The sequence below is a fragment of the Ambystoma mexicanum genome, chromosome 14 (assembly GCF_040938575.1).
Source record: "Ambystoma mexicanum isolate Mex_15411 chromosome 14, UKY_AmexF1_1, whole genome shotgun sequence".
Classification (NCBI taxonomy): Eukaryota; Metazoa; Chordata; class Amphibia; order Caudata; family Ambystomatidae; genus Ambystoma; species Ambystoma mexicanum.
Genome location: NC_090940.1, coordinates 393338431 through 393361788, shown reverse-complemented (window position 1 = coordinate 393361788; position 23358 = coordinate 393338431). Strand labels below are relative to the sequence as shown.

Below are 23358 nucleotides of genomic sequence, written 5' to 3'. Positions count from 1 at the left end.
TTCCTTCTCCGGGTTGAAAATGAATCGTACAAAATCGTGTTTGATGCCTATGGGCAGCACAGACCTAGAGGTGGGGGGGAGGGCTACCTGGGAGAGTATTAGAGTTGAGCGGGAGGCGACGCTTTATTTGGGGGTTTGGATCCCGAGGGACCTGACAAGGCTTTTTGAAGTTAACTTCCCTCCTGTTCTGGCGAAGATTGTCGCATATCTCCGGCGCTGGTCTCCCTTGACGCTTTCTTGGTTCGGCCGAATGGTGTCTATCAAGATGAAGGTACTTCCTCGTCTGCTTTACTTATTCTCCTCCCTCCCGGTCGCTATTCCAGAGTCATTTTTTAAAGCTCTTCAGTCGGAGGTGGTTCGCTTTATCTGGAGGGGAAAGAAGCCGAGGATTAGACACGATACCTTAACTCTCCCTCGATCGTATGGGGGCTTTGGCCTGCCTGATTTCCGCCGTTAACACAAGCCGGCTCAGTTAAGGGTGTTCATGGAACACTCGAGGGATGAGATGAGAACCTACTGGTCATATATTGAAGATGTCCATGCCTATCCCAGAAAAGTGAGGGACCTCCTTTGGGCTGTGGGAACCCCCCTTCCAAGGGCAGTAAAAACACATCCCACCGTGTCTGCGTTGTGGTCACTGTGGAAGAAGGATAGGGGGAATGCGACCCTTTCTTCTTGGCCCTCCGCCCTGTCCTCGGTGTGGGCAACCCTATTCGAATTGGTTAAGAGGAATCTTCTGCGGACTCAGGGATGGTCGGACGGGGGACTGGAGCATGCATCTCAGCTATTCCGGCAGGGTGTATTCATAGACTATGATAGTCTCGTGGAGTCTCTGGGTGCTCCTTCGATTTCTATTTTCGACTACATACGAGTAAAAGGTATTATGACGGATCCCCAGTGGGTTGACGACCTAACCCGCTCCCCCACTCCACTGGAGAGAGTGATAATCGAATCCAAAAGTAGGAAGGGCTCCCTCTCTAAAATCTATAGTGCTTTGATCCCGGCAGATCTTTAAGAAGCAGTGGGAGGGTTGGGTTGAGGGGGAAATAGATGAGGCTACCTGGTTGGCCATTTTTAAAGGTCCTTTTGTCGGGATCCCTGTACACAGCAGCAATAGAACATAATTTCAAGATGCTTCATGCGTGGCACCTCTCACCAGAGAGACTTGCCAAAATGTATTTGGGGTCCTCCCCGCTCTGCCCGAGGGATTGTGGTCAACAGGGCTGGTGGTTCCACCTTTAAGAAGATTACTGGGGCTGACCTACCCTTGCAGCCCCTTGTGCTCCTCTTTGTTGTATCGGCCTCAGATGTGGAAGAGGCAAATTTGTCACGAGTGGTTCAGGCCATGTTGCATGCGGGGAGGCTTGCCTTGGCCCAGAAGTGGAAATGCTCTGCAATGCCTTCTAAAGCTGACTGGTTAGCAAAACTCTGGGTGATCTTTCATATGAAAAACTCGACGCTTACTCGCGACACCATGAACTCATTTTTGCAAGACTGGATGGTAGTTCTGCTTCATGAAGATTGTGAATCAATGAGACTTTGAATTATGAGAATCCTCAGTAACTTTTAACATGTGTATTGCCATCTATGATGTCATTGGCTGTCCTTCGATCCTAAGATTTGAGCCCGTTTCGCCAGCACTGCCCGTATATTTGGTCCCGATTCTGTGTGATGCCTTTCTCTCCATTGTTCCTCTGGGTATGGTTTGGTGTGAGCGGGGGGTGGGGGATGGGGTGGAGTCTGGTTTGGGGGTTCTTGGACTCTGTTTCTTATCAATGTTATTCTACTGGGTTTTGTTATTGGAAAATTATAAATGCTGAATAATAATTCATGTGAAAAAAAACAAATTACTATTCTTATTTACTGAAAAATCTAATTATTTTTGGAAGAAAAAAGAAAACGGAAGGTTTCGCTGTAAGGAAAACGATTTATTGGCCCTCAATGATGTTAGGGGGTATTAAGATACTTTTTTCAGATACCAAATTTCCGAACTAGAGTTTTAGCAATACTGTTCCCTGGCAATAGATTCTTCCGGCGCCAGTTCTCCAAACACTTAGAGGAATAAAATGGTCCAAAACTTACCCAGCCATCAAATCGCATGCTGAAAACACTCAGTAGTTCAGAAAAATACAGGTAGCAACTGGGAGGGCCAGGGGAAATGATGACAACCCAGAATGGAGAACAGGCCAATTATACACTTGACCCATGACCTTCAGTCCAAAGCAGCTTGGGCGTATACATGGAGAAAGCCAATCACAGCCATCACCAAATTACCAACCACAGGTGCAGACGACCCTCAAGAGGAGACCAACACAGGTGCAGGCCAGAGGACTATATAAGTAGTGGCGCTGTCAGAGGGGGACAAGTGGGGCCACGGCCACCCTTCTAAAACATGCTGCCCCCCCACCGCCGGCCCGCCTGCGCCTCAGAGGTCGATGAATGTGCCACCCCAAGTGACCTCATCAGACACCCCTATGAAAAGTTTCTGGGGGAACCACTGTCTATAAGAGCACCCCGAAAGTTGGAGATTAGTGAGCAGTGGAACAAACAGAGGCTGGAGAGATGGAGGAGAGTGGCAATATAGCAGCAATGAAAAGCAAGCAGGGGGTGAAGGAGGACGTAGTAACCTCAGTAGTCAGAGAAAACAAAAAGGAGATGGTGGGCGTTGAGGGGGAGGTAGTGATATTAGAAGGTGGGACTGGACAAGAGGAGGTGGTAACCAGGGAGAGGGTGGTAACAGAAGGAAGGGGAAAGGAGGAGGAAGTGAACATTAAGGGAGTAGAAAAGCAGGTAGTAACATTGGGAGAGGGACAATGGCAGGAAGTGGATACAATTCTGAGAAGGGAGTAGAAGTCAAGAGGAGATGGTAGGAGTGGATGGGGGTTAAAAGCCTGCGGCTGAAATGTTCGAGCGAGAAAAGACCGAAAGTTATTTTTCTGAAAATAACTTTTGGTCTTCTCTCTCGTGACCATTTCAGCCTTTGCCCTTGCCCCCACCCCCCTACTTACCTTGCTGTGTCCCTGCGACGCCTGTTCCCTTTCACTTCCGTGATCGGGAACAGGCGTGCAGGGTACTTTCCTTTCCTTATTTTTTACTTTTTCAGGACCGGCTGTGGGGGACACCCCCGCAACCCCCACTCACAAAATAGTGAACAAGGGTGTGGGGGACACCCCAGCAGCCCTTGCCACCGAATGGGGGATTTGTTCGAACTTTTCAGCCGTTCGGAATTTTCAAACGACATAAATTCAGCCAACAATCCCATTCAGTATTTTTTATCTGACTTTATAGACGTTTCCGGTAAAAGTCAGGATGCAGAAGGAAGCAGTGAGACCTCAGGAAAAGGCAACATTGGAGACTGAAAGCGACATGGAGGAAGTAACATCAGCGAGAGAGACAACAATTGAAGAAGTTCCCCCCTTCTGAGGCTCGGATCGTGGGCAATACCCTGCAGTATAGTCCACATTCCGAGCTTCCCGATTGGCTGGGAGGCCAGCTGACACCGCAGCCTCTCGTTGGGCATTAATAGATGGAAATGCCAGATAGGCCGAGGAATCACTGGATGAGCGAAAATTGGTAGCTACAGGAGAAACAGATAAGCATCCTTAATGTGCAAGAAAGGAACTCGGAAGCGAGGAACAGAGGAAGAATCCAGAGGAGAAAACAGAGGAAGGAGCCAGAGCCAGCGGGAAGGCCCTGCCTAAGTGCATGGGGCACAGAGAAGGACTAATGAGATTTGATGCAAGGAACAAGCGGAGATGGGAATGTGGACAGTGGCGCTAGATATAAAGAGACCGGCAGACGGAGAAGTGCCAAACTCCGAGACGTCATCAGAGTCATTGCGTTGCAATGTCCTCATATGGCGAGCACTTTTTATCACCTGAGCCTTCTTTGCAGCATCTCAGAAAAAAAGAAAAAAATGCGTAGAAGGACTTTGTCCAAGGAAACTTCGGTGGGCATCTTGGAAAGGCGATATCTTCAAAGAGATGTTTGGTCTTCACTGTTGCCACCTATGCCTACATGCATCACCATATCATAACAGGCATACTCCACACAGTCCTATAAGGCATGGCCTGTATGAAGTCCAGTTTACAAGTGTTGTTCAAACCACTAGGTTCCCTGAGGTTGGTGACAAATCCACTATTTCCCCATCCTGGCCATAACACTCCTCTGGGTAGTCCCCTAGGATGCCCTTCACCAGGGAATTCATCCCACAAGGGATTTAATCTCCTTCATCCAGATTCATCCCAAATATAACCAGGAATTGGTACCTTGTTGCTGGTACCATTTAGAAGGCACCAGAGTTGGAGTCGATGCAGTGGGACAGAAATCCAAAGGGTGGTGCCAGATGTCTGAGCCAGAGGCCTCAGTGTTGGTTTTGAAGAAACCGGCATGGAACCTGGACACCTGACCTTCAAGTACCGGCACTGGGGTAATTGCAAAGATGCCAAGCAATCTGAGCCTAAATTCCCCCACAATGCTGAGTCGACAAATGACAACTGTACCCTATGCTGGAAAAAGGGTAGGTGCAACCTCCTCTTCTGACTCAGATACCCGCGCCAGGGAGCGGCATTGCTTCTGGGAGGAAGGAGAGCAGCGTTTTTCTGAGGAAGATCTCCTAGTGTGGGACCTGTTACTCCTCTTATCGTTCTCTGCTTCTTCTTAGCGGGCCAGATATGTTTCCAGGTCCTTAGCAGTGGTAGGTGCCAGTGGTAGGTGCCAAAAAGGCGTGGGTGCTGCCAGGGTCCCCACAACCTTGTAGAAATGTGTTAACGCTTTACTTCTACCAAATATTCTTTGGATGCACTGACTGACAGGTGGCACATTCATCCATGTTTGCATCCAGCCCGAAGCACCGGATCAAATGGCACTGTGGATCCGACACCAGCTTCCTGCAGTCCTAACATTGCTTGAAGCCGGAGGTCTTCGGGGGAGAAATGGCCTAGGAAGAAAAGAAAAATGTTGCTGGTATCCCAGAAGCGGTGCCTGAAAGTTCAGATAAAACAGAGGTCATCGGGTGCCAGGCGCTCCATATAAAGAACCTACAATTTTCACATCTGGAGACATGGGTCCTACAATGCAGAGCAGAAGTGGAGCCGCAGTGCCCACCACAGCTGCTGAGAACGTTTACAATACCAGTCTGGAGGACTTTGCTACGATGAGGAGTCTGGTGGAGGAAGGGATCTATTAAATGCAGATTCTCAGATTATTTCTCCTTGCACCGACTATGCAACAGGTCACAGAATACGTGTAGCCCAGACAAATGTTGCATGCGCAAACTTGGAAGTGTAGCTGTACTCAGAATGATGGTCAGTATGGCATTATGGCCCATGTGAATATGCTGGTCTGACAGTCCAAGATAAATGCACTGTTCGTTAAATGGTTACCTTTCACTGCTGGGACTCAGTTTGGAGTGGAAGGATGCGCGTAGAATCTAGCGAACGCGGGAAAGAATTTTAGCAGCGCAATGATTAAAGTTGGAGGAGGTTGTGGCCAGCCTCTGACTAAGTGTCCTCTTGCTGGTGGATCCCTGCTGGGGCCCTTTCCCTTTAAGCAGGGGCAGGGACCCTCAAAGTGGCCTTTGGTTACATATGTATATAATGAAGTGCACCACTCCAAGGTTTTTACTAGGACACCTTAAATGTGGGACAGGGGACTGAGCAGTAGAGATGGGCGAGGTTTGGGCCGGCTCGTTCTACAACAGAGGCTCCATCTCGAGCCTGCTTTCGGGCCAGTACCCCCAGATGCCACACCCTGCCATGGACCGCACCATGGCTGCACAGGGCACAGTGTATGAGTAAAAAAAAAAAAAAAGAACAAAAAGCGGCAATGCATACGCTGCACACGCATGCCTGCCCACACCACCTTCCGAGCCATGACTTCTTGCTCCGCCCCCAGACAACACGATGGGCTGGTGGCAGAACAGGGAGTCACTGCCACCAGAGCAGCCTTAAAGAGGCTGATGGGAGAGTCATTTGCTCTCTTTAAGGTTGTTTCCAGTGTGACATTGAGGTTCAGGCTGGGCGGTGCAGGAGGCCGGAGTGGCACAGCAGTTATGGCTTAAGGTAGGCCCCCCCGCCCGCCCTATCTTCCTTTTTTGGGCATTCCTCTCCATTTTGCTGGTGCGCGGCGTAGGCAAAATGTGAAGAAAAGCCAATTATAATTTTTTTATCATCTATGGGCATTTCTTTCCATTTGGCCTGCGCCGCGCGGGGCAAAATAGAAAGAAATGCCATTAAATTAAAAAATTAAACAGTCCCGATGCCCTCTCGGCACCACCAGGGCTGCGTTTTGTTGGGCGAGAACCATAACTGTTAAAAGTCATTTTGAAAGCATGCTAGCATTAATGTTGTTCTTGCTAATGCTACCAAAGTGTGATAAAGTTATGCCAGTTTGTCCCACATGGCTCTATATTTAATAGTACTTTTATATTTTTTATTATGGGTTTTTCGGAAAGCAAGAGAGCAGAGTAAATCATAGTGAAATGGAGAAAGGAATATAGGGTGTCGCCATACTCAAGATGGGTGTTGATAAGTGCTTCAGCATCCAGGGCCTTCCTTTCCATGGGGACAGGAAGGTTTGCCTGAAGAACTTAAGCGGCAAAAATATTTGTGATTTGGAGGAGAGTGACATTGCTGAGTCCCTCGAGTTTCTCAGAGGAAGAATGGACAGGGATATTGGAGAGGGGGGGCGAGATTGAAACCTGCAGAAAGAAGCTTAGTGAGTCTAGGAGGGGTCACGCGGGCAGAATGGAAAGAAATGGCCATATGTGAAAAAAATAAAAGAGGCCTTCCTGCCCTCTCGGCACCCGAGCCGCCATCAGGGCTGCGCTTTTTTTTCTTCATATATCGGCATTTCTTTCCATTTTGCCCGCACCGCAAGTTGCTTTTTTTTCCTTTACTGTTGGCTAAATGATTTAAAAAGCACAATGCGAAAAACAGCTCCTTTGCGTATATACCTAGAGCCGTACCTAGTTGCACCGGCATTTCAGATGCCTACAGGAATGACAGACCCTCATAAGTGCAATGTGCTGACAGAAAGCCTCTTTTGGCCTGTTCTGGCCATTTGGTCTGGCACAGAATTGCTGCGCATTTTGAAGGAGGTGGACGACTTTCTACTATTTGTATTTCAAATACATATCTCTTCTGCGGTGCCCTGGGGCATCACGTGATTACCCATGGCCAGGACCATGTATGCTAGAGATGCAGTACTTCTCTTTAGACACTCTACAGGTAGTCTCTCTCTTTCGACATTAAACAGACTTTGTGATTTTGATATTCTGAGACGCCATCCAACATTCTTTCGAACACTAAATCCACTTCCCCAACTTCAGGTAAAGCAGCCCTGATAAACGCGAGATCTGCATTGTCTCAAATAGTGGAACCACATGACTTAATTACAGAACATCGCTTAGCGCTCTTATTTATAAATGAAACTTCGCTGAATGAGTCATCTGCTGCCATGTATCATCAGCGAGTCCCCCCAGAGGATCTTATCTATAATATTCATGGCCCCCAAAAAAGAGGCGGCAGCATTGCAATCATCTATTAGGATCCCTTAAAGTGAGCTATGAACTCAGCCACGAGGGAAAGGCTTTCCTGATTACCAGGTACAGGTGTAGCATTTAATGCAAAATGCACAGTGTGAGGCCCTGAGTAATGTGATGGCGTCATCACCGATTCGCCTGTGGTAACCTCCTCCCACCTTAGCAGTCGTCTTCATCAGCATAAATGTTTATCATTTTGCACAGGTAGCAAATTCTCTTTTTGTATAGTTTCTTTGCCAAGAGTGTATGTAAAGTCATATTGTGGGGGTGATGACTTGCACGTTTGCAAGGTAATCCAAAAAGGTGCTGAGTAATATTAGGCGAATAACTTGCACAGTACAACATGTGTACTTTATGCAGACTGTTTTTGGTCCTAAAGTATGTCTTATTTTAGAGAGAGGTTCTAGCTATATACTAGAAGGGAGCAAGGAGCGATCGCAGAAGCAGTTGCAGGTAGCTGGGCTTAATTTTGGAAAGGTTACAGGCAGCCACACAAACAGTGCCATGGATACTACAGGCAATGCAGCACCCGTTGGATCAGGTAAGGAATGCACAAATGCATAGAATTGCCTCCTTTTTAAGTTGCTGGTGGGTTCCAAAGTACTTGTAGTAGTAGGGAAACATACATGCTTTGGTTCTTAAGTGGGGTTGTGAGCATGTGATTGTGCAAGTGGCTTGGCATTGCAATGGAAGCCAGATGGGGGCCCCTTTATAGCATGTCACTTTTTTTGTCAGCTTACAGATGCTGCGATCATCGCAACTGTTCTATTTGCTGGTCTTTGATTCCCCCTCCTGCCTTTTTTAATACTGAATGTTTTTGGCTGGTCACATAACTGATTTACTAAGTTGGCCTAAAGAAATGAGGAATCCATCTCAAAAGTCGTTTTTTCCACCCTTTTCAAAGCAGCATATTTTTATTGCGAAAAGTGCCCACAAGAGCGTCGTTCTGAGGCTGAGGGGACGTTCCCCATAGCGTTGGACCAAACGCTAGCCAGACAATTAGAGCAGAGAAGGAGTCATCCCAGTCGGCCCAACTGTGTCCCAGGATCTGAGGGAGCCGCCCCCAACACCGTTTTGACCATTAACACCCAAAGAAAGGCACCAGACACAAATGCTCACAGCACTGAGCATATGCAGCACCCAATGTATGAACATTATGAGACATATATTTCTGTTGGCAGCAACTCTGGCATTGAATATGTTGACTTTAAATGCACGTGGTGCACAATGAAGAGGACCATTATTAGGGTGCCAGACTCTACCACTACCAATCTTCTCAGGCATATTGAACATGTGCAGCCATTTACCCGTGTCCTTTTTCAGAAGGAGCATGAAGCTTACCAAAATGGTAAGTTTAGAGCAAGGCAGGCTCCTAGTGTAGCACAGCCCAACCAGAAGTCTATGTTTGATTTCCTGAACGTAGAAAAAAATGAAACCAACAGAGAAGGAAGACTGCGCTGATGGTTGCTCTAGACTCCCAGCTTTTGTCTATTGTGGAGTACTTTGTCAGGAAGCTAAATTGTAATTATGACCTTCCCTCCAGGAAGGTGTTGACTTATTCTGTTTTGCCAAAAATGCAAAAAGATGTAAAACATAACATGGTATTGGAGTTGGGTAAGGCAGACCATGTAGCATTGACGTTTGATATGTGGACGTCAAGTGCTAATGATGCTTATTTGGCTTTGACTGGGCATGTACTTCAACGGCCCACTGGTGGGAGGAAAACCTTCTGTTTGGGGGTAAGGTCTTTTCCTGAGAAACATAGTGCGGAAAACATAACAGAGCAACTTTCGGTAATTCTTCAGGAATTTAGCATTGACCTGGAGAAGATCTGTCCCCTCACAACAGACAATGGATCAAATGTTGTGAAAGCCATCCATCTTCTTGGCCTTTCAGAGAGGCACATCTATTGTATGGGGCACTGCTTCCACCTAATTGTAACGAAAGAAATTAAAGATGTACGGTGTGTAAACAGAATCTTTGATAAGTGCTGCTCTATTAGAACATTTTTTATTAATAGTCATGCATCTACCACGTTGTTGCGGAAAATATAAGCAAGGTATACACTGCCTGAAATCAAGATGAACATTGATGTGGTTACTAGGTGTAACAGTATTTATGACATGGGGAAGAGGGTGTTGGAGCAGGATCTTGCCGTTAATGCTGCACTCAATGCTGCGGCATGCTCTGGTACAAGCCGTACACGCAATATAATACAGGCTGTCAATGCAACAGAGGCAGATCTCCTAAAAGATAGTTTAGAGATTTTGGAGCCTTTTTTAACTGCCACTGAAAAGCTATCGGGACAGGCACATGTCACATGCTCCATGGTTATCCCGATAATAGCAGAGATGCTGGCAAGATTGACTGCTATAATTGAAGACCACACAGCCAGACCAGGTGGCCCTGATAATGACCGTGATGATGCAAGTATGTGTGAAGCTGATGTTTCATATTCTCAGCAATTCTACTCAGAATAGTCATGGTTCTGTAATAAGATTACTTTGTATAACAGTAAAAGACCTCACATGTGTGCGTTTTGAGAGCATTGCACACCACAGTGTTTTGGGCAAGGCTACAATTCTGGACCCCAGGTTCACATCTTTTGGGTTTGAAGAAGCCCTTGCAGCAGACATGCACATAAAGACTCTGTAGCTGGAACTGAACCAGCTTATGGGCAATACATAATCTGGCAGAGGAGAGTTAGAGTGCGGGCCTGCACCAAACAAAAACAAATAGAGACTCTGATTTCTGGCTGCTGATTTTCAAAAAGAAAGTTCTGACAAAGCAAAAATAAAAACCATGTCCAAACTGGATAAATACCCGTCTGAGGATATTGAAGTTCCGTCCACAGGTGTGTTTTTATGATGGAGGCAAACGTGCCAAAATATCCATATCTAAATTGCCGTTTAAATACCTATGTAGAACTGCCACGTCTGTTCCCAGTGAACAGGTGTTTAGTAAAACTGGTGACATTGTCAGCAGTAGACAAGCATGTCTGAAGCCTGCACATGTTGAAATGTTGGCAATGATTAAAGTGAACCATGCCCAATGTCTAAGAAATTGTCTTCTTATGGACATGTGTAAATGTAATACATGTATGCCTAGGTGTGCAGGAAAATAAGGTTTCCTTCGAAGAGCTCTTGCATATTCTTCCCTTACATACTTACACAGTTTAAATGAAATTGGGTAAGTGGATTTGAAGTATTCTATTCCAGGAGGTATATATCCATGCTCTGGGCTCAGCCTGTGGCGGGATCCTAGAGCCAAGCCTGACCCCCAGGCTCGGGCCTACCCATGAAATCCCTGGCTCCCCCAGCTCTATGGACCAGAGGGGGAAAAAGACATGACTGCGTAATATGAACCATATTTAATAGGAAATGTTTAATGGGTGTCAGGTTTTTTTTGATTTTTGTAAACTGAGTAACTGGACGAGCTAAATGCCACACACATTAGTTAATCTGCGGTACATTAATATGGGAAAGTATGAAATGAGCGCGCTAGACAAACTTTTCTTGTGAAAGGGGTAGGGGTGAATTAATAAAGAACAAAGCTCTATGGAATACCTGTAAGTGGCTACAAGGTACCTTCCGTTTAGGCTATTTTGCTCTGTAGCTCAGTATGAAGACCAAACAAAATGTATAACTTTTTGAAAGCTGCAGAAATAATATAGCATTTTAAAGAACTAAGAACCAGTCACTTTTTTGGCAGGTTTATATCCTACGCTTTTTAGCCAGAAAGCCAAGTTTAGGTGAAAACATCTCAGCTTGGAACAAAAGGATGATCATATTACTTGGTGCGGTCACCGCTACTGTACTGTAAACAGGTAAACACTATTAAGAATGGTGGTTGATGTTGCCTATTCGGCTGCTTTTTCCATAAGTGGAAAAGTTGCATAGATCAGGAATAAGAGTGGCCATCTTGGAATGGGGAAGCATACCTCTATCCGGAATCTGAGACCCAGAGATAAGTGTGTCCCATATGCGAGCAGTACGAAGGAAAAACACCCAGTCAAAGCTAATGACAGTAACATTGTCGCAAATGAGCAATCCGATGGATTAGATGGAGACTATACACACAAAGGAGGGCTGTGGCAATCACTTGCCAATCCTACAGATGTAGGCAGTATATTACTAATTTCTAAGTAGTCTTTTAGTGAACTGTGAAGGGAGAACCCCCAAACAAATGTTTTGATGTCCAACCACCAACTGAGACTCCCTCAACCCCTGTGATAAGAGGGGGGGGGGGATCAGAAATTTGAAGTCTTTTGACACTGGTTTTCAATAACTGAAAAGATGGTCTTTGAGAGTATGAAATGCAACCTGGGCAAGGGACTACAAAGCTACTGGTTGCCATGTAGCTCTGCACCCGAAGGATCTTCCTAGTTGTGGCTTCATTGCCTTCTAGTAGGACCAACCACAATTGCTAAAGCCTCTGTGTTCGGAAGTGTATGCAACCCATGGCAGTCTATAATCGGGCGCCGGTGAACTGGGATTGAGGGGCAGTGTCAGTTGGTAATCAGACAGCAAAACATCAGCTAAAAGGGTTTCCCTGCACAGGTCACTCAAAGACCATTCTTACAGCAGATGCCAGTGGCATGGGGTGGGGAGCTACCCTAAGGCAAGATCAGTGTCCAAAACAATGGTGCCAGCAGAAAGCAGGCAGATAAACTAATTGGAAGGAATTGACCTAGCACTCATTCACTTTCCCAAGGATCATAGGAAAGTCTGTGATAATGTGGACTGACAACACCTTGGTGGCATTATATGTGAACCGGCAGGAGGTGGACCCGTTCAAAACCCCTGAATATGTTATCAAGGGAAAAATAGTGAGTGGGCAGAGTACAACCTACTTTTTCTCAAAGCAGTGCATTTCTGGGGATAGGACAATGTGAAGCAGATCTGCTGAGACGAGAATTTCCTTTGATGAAATACCAGAGGTTGCAGTTCCCATAAAGGCAGATTTGCAGGTTTGGGATGCCAATTCTGGACATATTCGCCTCCTGCTTAATGCGGCCACCCCTTCCTTTTGTTTGATTCTTGATATAGGGGGCATGGGGAGCAGACGCCATGAAAATCTGGTACTGCCCAATTTGTTCAAATTTAATTGATTGTATGGTAGTTTCGGCCAAATTCGGCCAGTACCATTTATTCGATTAAATTCGAACAAATTGGGTAATCAATGAGGAACATGGGGAGGAGGGTTGCGGGGGTGTCCCTCTTTCCCCATGTTTGGTAGTGATTGTCTTGGTGGGTGGCGGGGGTGTCCCCTGCTTCATGAGCACACGAGTGGCGAGGCTTAAAAGTTTTCTTTTTTTTTTTTTTAAAAAGCAGACCCTGCGGCATCGGATCCCACCTGCGTAAGAGGGATGGAACGGACACTGCAGGGTCAGAAGGAAGCAAAGAAGCAAAAGGTAAGTGGGGACGCTGTGGTGGGTTTATTGTGGGGTCAAGGTTTTGCCAGATTTGGCTGTGGCAAAATTGTATTCACAGATAAATTGACCATGTTCAATTCCACCGTGAAAAATTCTGCCACGGTCAAATCACGTATATCCGAAAATCTAGTGGTCCTATGGTACATAGTAAACTTTTCCAGATTTTACTCTTCGCCTCTGGTTATGTACCCTTTAGAATGTCTAATCTCTTCTGTTATGCAATTTTTGCAGGAAGGCTTCAAACTGGGTTTAGCTGTGTCATCAATAATGGTGCACCGGGCTGCAATTAGAGCCTTTTGGGAGCCTTGGATTTACTGCTAGTGCTGAGAGCACTACAGGCACCACCCCTTGTTCCTTTGGAATCCATTAGTTTAAAACATCCGACCATGGAAGTGTTCTAGGTAGGAAATAATTATGCCAGAAGGTTACACACCCCTTTCTACAAATAATTTGCAATGATCTTGTCCTGCACTGCAATTTATGGATTCCTTCCAATGGTTCTTTTAAAATGTCACCAATCGCATGAGGTAGTGCTTTCAGGATTCTCTCAGAACCCTTCTACCCCAGCAGATAAGCAAGGGCATATGCGGATGTAAAAAGGGCATTGTTAACTTCTGTGGACAGAACAGAGGCAATCACGAAATCAAACATACCATTTGTAACTTTTGGGGTTAAAGACCAAGGAAATAAAGTCTTCAGTTCCCGTCCATTGATAGTTGGATTAAACACATGCAGCACTGGCTCAACCCCTGCCCTTAAGGATCCAGGGTAGAGCAACCAGGGCAGGTCACCATCCTGAGCGGAGGCTCAGGGGATAGCTATTCAGGACATATCTAGAACAGCAACATGGACGTACCTGAATACATTTATACTTCCTTGACCTCCGCAGACGCCCAGGTCACAGTTACACTGCGTTCTGTGCTGGGGTTTAGAGTCAGCAGTAGCATGTGAAGCATCTGAATACATTGATTAAGGGGTGTGCTGGCAGCATACTTGTGGTCAGAGGGTTTCTTGGCCCATCCATCTCTTTAAGCGTTGATATACGTCGACACGTAGTACGGAGAGGTGGATCATGGAGGTAATAACTGAACAATGCTATTCATTACTCCTAGTGCGACTTCCGTGTCACAGTATTTATGATCTGCCACTCCCAGCTGCGGAGCATGATTGGGCGCATATTCTACTTGGAAAATATAAACTTGTCATTATGGGACTAGAGGGGTTTCACACTCCCAGAGCAGATGGGCGGAGTCAGCAAAGAAAATAGAGCAAAAAAGGATTCATTTGATAGAGGCTAGTGTCTCACAAGTAAGCACTGGGAGTAGTACTAGGAGTAATCCAGGTGACTAGTAAATTATCCCTGCATTACCCAACATTCTCTACTCCATTTCTTCCCTCCCCGGCCTATTCTGACAGTAGCCATCTTGTTTTTCAGAGTATGCTTATTGACTTCCTGGATTAAATACGCGTGTATTTCAGTTTTCCAAGTGCTAAGGACGAGTATGCTCGTCCTTTTTGCATAGACTGGATTAAAGCTCAGCAGTTAAGCGGTTAACAAGAAGTTTATCTGTTTCAAGGTTGGCAGGTGAAATACAAGGAGCTATGGGGGGTAATATCCTGCTGGTTATTTGTCTACACCTAGTCAGAAATGTTCCTGCTCGGATGGGAGTGTCTTCTCCGAGTGCCCACCGGCCAAAGGTCAAGTGATATCATCATGATAATTACCATTTTTGAAGCTTATCAAATCGCCACTCCGGTCGAAGAAAGTTGTGAAGTCTGCTATCGAGATGACAAACTCATTTGTTCTCAGGTCAGCACAATATAAAGGGATTTTGGGAACAAAAGCAATTTTTCTGAACAAGTGCAGGGGGTTATTCGGGACAGCAGTCAACACTCTGTGCAACACACAGTGCTTTCCGACATGCATAGATTTTCAAAATCACAGATTCAAAGTGACCGCTGTTGCGTGTATACAGTGGGCAAAAGAGCAGAGAAAGAAACAAACCACACACAGTAGGTCATATGTACTGTAGCCTTGCTCTACGCTACATGGGCACGCCTCATTTCTTAAACAGATACTACATGCGCAAAAGTGAGGTCCTGCTAGCAGATGCCCTTGCAACCACCACCTTCCGGCGGCATTGGAGATGAAATTTGGTCATGATGGGACTGTCTGTTCACAGGTGGGCATGCCAAACAGCAATCAGTGCTTAAGGCAGAAGAGATAAGCCAATGGATGGCAACCACCAAGGAGATGTCAAATGGCCATGGAGGAGAGGTGCAGGGGCGTAGGGTGAATTGAACAGATGAAGCAGTGGGTTGAGTGCCAGGACTGGAAAGGTTTATGAAGTTTAATGGGGGCTTGATGGATAAGGAGGGGGAAGATTATAGTCAAACGAATTGAAACATAGGGGCCGAGGAGGGTCAGTAGGGGGTGTTTCAGCATACCAGTTTTTTCTGTTACGATCCCTCTGACTGGATGTCAGAGGTTGAAATAATACATGACAGAGAGCATTAAGAGTTACGATTACAAAAAAAAGATGCCCCAAACACCTGCTGTTGGCTTTCAAATAAATATTTATACATAAATAAACAACAAAGTTCAGCTCTCAAGTCTCCTGTGGACCTTCTGGATCCTGATGGATCCCACACTAAAAAATAACAGCGCCCTTGCTCGTCTCCTGGTAGGTGGGACCTTGCCAACTAAATCATCACCTAAGAAACTTTGCTTCTCACTACCTCTTCCTGGTGCTCATTTCCTTCATTTTGCTTTGAATCAGGTTTCCCTTGGCAAACAGTGCTGTATGAAACAAATATACCCTCAATAAATAAAGTAGCCAGATGAAGATTGACTGGTGTACGGGAGCATGAGTGCACTTTGACAAATTGCAGCGACTATCTAAGATGCTACTCGGAAGAATTTCATTCCACTGTGCCAATCAAAAATGTGTTTGGTGAGCCTACATTTCAGACATCAATAATTGTAGAAGCCAGGAGAGCTAATAGGCATTATTTTTATGGTGAAAATAACATTATTAACAATATTACAATGTTTGAAACATTACATTATTTTCTTACATAGGAACATAGACACATTATATATTTACATATATATTTAATAGGGAGCTTTACTTGTGCTTGGCAAAAGCTGGGAAACCTGGATTTCCTGGTGGCATTTCCTAAATGCTTCTACCGCTTTATGATCTACGCATCAATGATTGAGTGAGGATCAACTCCCAGAAACTACTGTCTTGGCTTGCAATCGTCGGAGCAGTCATTGTCCTTGAGTTTCGGGGTGGCAGGAGTGTTACCTAAAAGGTATCCGATATCACACATATTTACATACAGCATTCTAAAATAATTCATATTTCCTAAGTTGCAGACGATCACAACACATTTTTCATTCAACCAGTCGAGTGGCATGTCATAACATCATCTGAGCATTCCAACCGTATTCACAATGTAACGATTGCAAAATATGCAGTAAATCTTAGCTTAAATGCACAATAAAATGTACAAAATGTTGTACTTCTGGTCCCTTTGTACATCAGTGCTTCCTGAAGGTAAAATGGTTTGGTTAGTTTTTCGCCCAGAGTCGAACAAAATAGTTTGCTGGATCAGGCCCATGATCTGATCAAATAATAACAGGGAATGAAGTATGTACAGGATATGATTTTAAGTCATAGATGGAACTAAGCAGAAAATACATTTTCACCAAGGTCCTTTTCTCAAAGAGATAGTTCAACTGTTGCAGCCCAGTGTCTGGAATTTCTTCCTAAGGCTCTTAACCCGGTTCTGCTGATTCTGATCATCGTCCTCCCACAGTGACTGCAAAGAAGTTCCTTTAGGGTCAGGCAGCGCACTTGCTGTGTTCTGCGATGCAGCCTCCTCTGCTTGAACAGACTCCCTTTTGAGGTACTCGTCAGACTCCTGGTAGGCTTTACACCGTTCCACGACAGCCTTGAGCGAGATCTTTTCCCGAGATGTTGGTGACCTTATTTGCACATAACTGTCATCATGGTCACCGCTAAGGGCATCTTCACTAGGATTTTCCAGCAGAACTGTATTGCAGAGCCTCTCCATAACAATGACCTTTTTGTTATTCTCCAGTGGAACCTCCGCACTGACATAGTAGGATACATCTGCCCCGTGGAGATCGACCTTAAGGGATTCAGAGGTGCCACCGCCAAGCATGCGAGTTATGGAGGTATCAGCTGGTAATTTTATTTGGGGCTCAGATCTAACGAACCTGCTCTGAGCCCCTTCCTGAAGGGTCTGATCTGTCAAATTTGACATCTGTCCAATGTTAATACTGCTGGAAAGCCCACTCAGATCTCCATGTGCCACAGTCTGGATGCTGAAAGACTCGGCTGGACAATGGTCGGCTATGCTATCTGGTACAGACTGACTCCTGTTAACAGGGGGCGATTTCACTCTGTGAGACCCTGGCTTGGACACGTACTTGGATCTCAGTTGTCGCACATCAGGCCAATTAAATCTCTCGGCTTCGGCTGGGCTTAGAGGACTTCTGCACGCTGATTTACTTGGAGAAGCAATCCCAGGGCTTGTGCAGGAAGGGTTAAAGGAAAAGCGCTTGTGGGGCTTTTCTGTAGAAGAGCAAGCAGACAAAGGAGTATGAGAACTGTGTTCCTGAATGATCACGTGATCATAACTGGGAAGGGATAACAATGCTGGCTTCCGTTTACCTAAAACACAAAAAAAAGAAAAATGTGATTGAGAGTTGTATTATTGCTAATGGACTAATTGCAAGTAATTCACATTATTATACAACCCTAGTTTAAAAAACGGACTGGAGATTAAGTCTGTTCTGCTTATCTAGAACGCCCTTCTATGTATTCTCTTGGATTTCATGGCAGTACCCTTGATAAATCCCTCCAGTAATCTTTACATACATGAGGACAAATAGAGCCAGCAAATAGTAATCTTTTCAAGAGAAACAAGGTACCTGCACTCCAGCTATCATTAACATCAAAGTCCACTACTATGCAAACCAAACTCCTAGTCAGAAGCCCTCCACAAACCTGTAGGCTAAATGTAAAAATATCAAACGTGATTGCCACATCCTCCCAAACTGAGACTGGTACATTTCAATAGCTGTGGAGGCCGCGCCATTGTTTCCAACATAACACTTAATGAAAACATGTACCAAAACAGAGAGGACAGGCAGACTGTGCATATTCGAGTCTGAAGATGAAAACACAGAGTTAACCAAAATCAATACAAATACAGATTGTATTGTTCTACAGTTTTAATTTCTCTACAGATGAAGTCAGAGAATGCAAACAGTACTTTGTAAAACTGCTTTCCACTGCTGTTGCAAGGCACTTGGCAAAACTACACCATCCCTCCCTCAAGCACAATGTAATGTGATTGTTTTCATTACATCTCTGAACCTCAAACTGTACTCGGCAAAAAATGGTGGGGTGTGGAATTAGGGTATCTGTGTGATTCAATTGAGTTTTTTTTGCAGAATAAGATATATATATATATATTTTTTTTTTTCAAATGACATTTCACTGCAAACTTATACCAGGGAGGGAGACCTGCACCCGCCACACCATCCCCCCCATTTTTACAACTCCTTACTCACCCGCCACACCAAACATAAATTTGTGGTAAAATCCATCGATTTGACCAAAACTAAGGCAATGGATTCTGCCGGTACCGAATTAGGAAGGAATCTCGCCAGTGGTCGAAGTGCACGAAAAGAAATATTGGGCCTGCCCCCGCTCCCCACAAACTCCATCGCCACACCCCCTCCGACACACAATCCAAATCCCCAAACAAACGCGCCTGCTGTTTAGGGGAGTGTTCAGTGCAGTGCATTGAAGTGCAAGCTTCAACTTCTTCCCACACTTTTATTTTAAAACGAAACCATCCAAGAACTTTTTTTAAAATATAGGAACGTGAAACTTAAAAATAAAAAGTATAGGAGCACCTGTGCCAACTGCTCCTGCCCACTTCGACCTTCGAGTCTCGCTGCTGTTCATTAAGATATGGGCCTCATTACGAGTGACCTGGTCCGGAAATGAAGGTGCCGGACCGGGTGACTCCGAGTCTGCCGGTAGGGGCACTGAACAACCGGCAGGCATGACCCTATCGGCATAAAATTCACTGAAGCACAGGGACGGTTAAAAACGGTGCCGGTGCTTCGGTGTCCCATGGGATGCCATGGGAATGGAAACTTACCATACCGCCGCCTCCTGTGATATCCTGATAACACTGGAATGTCAGACAGCAGAAAGGATAATGCGACTTTGCTGGTAACCCGACAGTAGCACCAGCGGGTTATCAGCAACCTCGTAATGAGGCCCACTGTCTTCATTGTTGGTCATGATTTCTTTAAGCATCACTCTGCGTTAATTCCAGGGCCATCTTGTTTTGTAGGTTTTTAAGTTGAAAAATTGCAAATTCGTAGTTTCTCAACTTTACAACAACACTATTCGTATCCCGGTACAATGTGCTGGGATACTAATGGCAAACAAACCCCTCTGCGCAGGGGCATTACCAGATTAGGTAATGCCCCAGGCTAAAGTTACAGCCCTTGCTTCATTTGAGCTTCTAACTGGCCTGGGGCATTACCTGGCCCAGTAATGCCCCCGCCTGTCGTTTATTTTTGTTGCTTAAGTTAGTCATTTCCTTTCCCACCTACCTAACCTCACAAACTCCCTGTCTTCAGCTAGTACCTCCTCTCACTGCTGGTGCTGTTGAGGGCCAACCAGGCAGGGCTGAACCGGTCTACTCTTACTAGCTAGGAGTTGGTTCTTTTCCTCATGATTCCTTTCCTCCCCCTTTGATGTTTGTCTGAACTTGCCCTTCTCCTACTGCTGTTATTCTCCCAGTCTCTTCTGTACCAGCTTTATTACCACTGCTACCTCCTCGGTGATCAACCTTATGCTTCTTCTATGCCAGTCTCTTCCTATGATGTTACCACCTCTGTGTTCCTCTTGGTCTCTGATGTTGCCACCACTACTTCCCCCTTCGTTCTTGCTGCCTACTCCAGCCTTCCGTTCTTCTTACCGGATGTTCAATTCTCCTCCTGTCGCCTAATTACTCCTGAGGGGACCAATTCCACGCATTTAATGCTCACCACCTCCTTCTCTCCCCTTCTGTTAGTACATCCTTCCTGATTACCACCTCTGCTTGTCTGCTCTCCCTCTCTGATGCTATCACCTTCGCATCGATAGTCACAGCTCACACCACCTCTTCCTGTTCTCCACTCCTGGGAATCCTCGACTACTTTCAGCGTATGCTCCTTTCATCGCTGTCCAGACTTCTCCAAACATGAGGCTCCTGCAACCCGCATTGACAGACTGGAGCTGGGTGCTTTTTATAGTGTGTTTTCTCCTCCCTGGTAACTTGGTGAGGGCTGTGACTGGTTGTTCCTCCTGTATGCACCCGAGGCTGCTTTGTGGATGGTCTAAAAGTGACCTTTCTACCATCTTGGATTTTTTTTATAATGCTTTCCCTCTGTTCCCAATGCTCGTTGTCTGTGCCGGGCTGAGCTCTTCAATGCATCCAATGTTAGATTTCGGGACTCTTACGGTGGCTAAGCTTTTACACCATTCTGTTCAACCGTATATAAGTGGAATGAGCAGCCATTATATCTCCAGCGGGAGAGTTACATGCCAGGGAACAATGCCGTTTTTCTACTGCTAAAGGTTTGGTTTGGCTCAGAGAGGCTTATGCTTCCTATGTTGAGGAGAGGGGTAGAACTAATATCCTAAAGGGTTTACGAAGGGCTTTGAGTCAGGACAGGGCTGATCGAACCATGGGATGGGTTAGGTCCAGTCTCTCCAGACTGGCTTGAGATGCAGAACTGAGATTATACCCTGCCATAGAATGGCGATCAAGGTGGGGGTGACCAGGTGATCCTTACCATGCCACTTGTGGTCCAACAACCACTGGCATCGGGTCGCATCCGACCTGAACCATTACCTTGCCAGTCCTCAAAACCAGGAAGGAGACTTCCATACACTGATGACTGAAGAGAACATTCTGTGACAAGAAGGCACATACACAGATGTCCAACATCCAGACATAGCCAGGATAAACGCTTACCTGTAGTTTTCTTTCTGTACGATCAATTGGCTGGACAGTCCTCTTGTCTACTGATCAGCTATGTAATGAGGAAATAAGTATAGCTATGGTGGTTTTTTGCATTGAACGTAAATCATGAGTGCCTACCGCCAGGCCAGGGAGGGACCACTACTCCAAAACCTCCTCACCAGACCAGCAGTGGAAAGAAGCTGTTAGGCAATCTGGAAAAAAGCACATGCTCAACAGGGAATGGACTGAATACTGAGGTTTTGCTGCTGCAATACACACTCTGGAGCCTAATCATAATTTGTCCCAGCTGGGCAACTCCATGAAAAGAACATTAAACACCTACTGACATTAAATGAAGGAGCGCCAATTCCTAGAAAATACATTCCCGGTTTAGCCAGATCACCTCAATCTGAAAGGAGTCAAAGGGAGGACTCATCAAGACAGCTAGTCCAAACAGAGCCCCACTTCTAAGCTATATCCCACACCTTGGCTTCCCCTTAAACCCGAGCCAGTAGCTATCCCATGGGGAAAATCCCATCTCATGCGATGGCTAGGACAGGCCAGCTTTCCATACACACCTGTTAATTTCTGCTCTATCCTGGGGACACCTCTCTGTTTGCACAAAATCGCTCAAGGGCACAGGGAAGAGGTCCCCCCCCCCCCCTCCCAAGAGGCACAGGAAGGCGATGATGGCTGCACACCAGGTTTTGCCAGAGGCCAAAGCAGAGTACAAATCCACTATTCGGGACACAGGGTGGAGGAGTGGAGGTGGCATCACCACTAAACAGACCTGCAGACAAGGTGATGTGAGTAGAGCGGATGAGTGCGTCGAGTGGATGGGTGTGTAGAATGGAGGGGTGTACGGAGCGGAAGGGTCCTTAGAGCGGACGACTGTGTAGAGCGGACGAGTGCGTAAGAGCGGACGAGTGAGCAGAGCGGGCGGGTGCACAGAGCGGGCGGGTGCACAGAGCAGATGGGTGCACAGAGCGGATGGGTGCACAGAGCGGGCGGGTGCACAGAGCGGGCGGGTGCACAGAGCGGGCGGGTGCACAGAGCGGGCGGGTGCACAGAGCGGGCGGGTGCACAGAGCGGGCGGGTGCGCAGAGCGGGCGGGTGCGCAGAGCGGGCGGGTGCGCAGAGCGGGCGGGTGCGCAGAGCAGACGGGTGCGCAGAGCAGACGGGTGCGCAGAGCAGACGGGTGCGCAGAGCAGACGAGTGCTCGAGTGCGACGAGAGGACGAGTGCGAAGAGAGGACGAGTGCGAAGAGAGGACGAGTGCGAAGAGAGGACGAGTGCGAAGAGAGGACGAGTGCGAAGAGAGGACGAGTGCGACGAGAGGACAAGTGCGACGAGAGGACAAGTGCGACGAGAGGACAAGTGCGAAGAGAGGACAAGTGCGAAGAGAGGACAAGTGCGAAGAGAGGACAAGTGCGTAGCGCGGATAGAACGGGAGAGGTATGTGGATGGAATGGGGACGTATGTGGATGGAATGGGGACGTATGTGGATAGAACGGATGAAGTATGTGGAAGGTACTGGTGTAATATGTGAAAGCTACGCGAGAAATATGTGGAAGGTATGGGTGAAATATGTGGATGGGGTGCATAAAACAACTCAGAATTCACAGAAATGATCGGAGTACATGGAACAGATTCGAGTGCATAGAACGGACTGGAGTGCATGGGACAGACTGGAGTGCATGGGACAGACCGGAGTGCATAGAGCGGACCGGAGTGCATAGAGCGGACCGGAGTGCATAGAGCGGACCGGAGTGCATAGAGCGGACCGGAGTGCATAGAGCGGACCGGAGTGCATAGAGCGGACCGGAGTGCATAGAGCGGACCGGAGTGCATAGAGCGGACCGGAGTGCATAGAGCGGACCGGAGTGCATAGAGCGGACCGGAGTGCATAGAGCGGACCGGAGTGCATAGAGCGGACCGGAGTGCATAGAGCGGCCCGGAGTGCATAGAGCGGCCCGGAGTGCATAGAGCGGCCCGGAGTGCATGGAGCGGCCCGGAGTGCATGGAGCGGACCGGAGTGCATGGAGCGGACCGGAGTGCATGGAGCGGACCGGAGTGCATGGAGCGGACCGGAGTGCATGGAGCGGACCGGAGTGCATGGAGCGGACCGGAGTGCATGGAGCGGAGTGGAGTGCATGGAACTGATTAGAGTGCATGGAACTGATTAGAGTGCATGGAACCGACTGGAGCACATAGAAGTGCACGACATACATGGAATGGGTTGGAGTGCATGGAACGTTTGGAAGAGCATGTACATCATATCACATCACCATGCTTACTCTCTTCTTTACACC

General features: G+C 46.7%; 1 protein-coding gene across 1 annotated transcript in view; it reads right to left on the bottom strand.

Annotated features, from left to right (window-relative positions):
• Nucleotides 1–15977: 15977 nt before the first annotated feature.
• The window catches only part of PLEKHG3 (pleckstrin homology and RhoGEF domain containing G3), a 352319-nt gene continuing 344938 nt past the window's right edge, over nt 15978–23358 (bottom strand). The window contains exon 18 of the mRNA XM_069638314.1: nt 15978–17683. Coding sequence (XP_069494415.1) covers nt 16719–17683 — 965 coding nt within the window. The 3' untranslated portion in view covers nt 15978–16718. The remainder of the gene's footprint in view (nt 17684–23358) is intronic.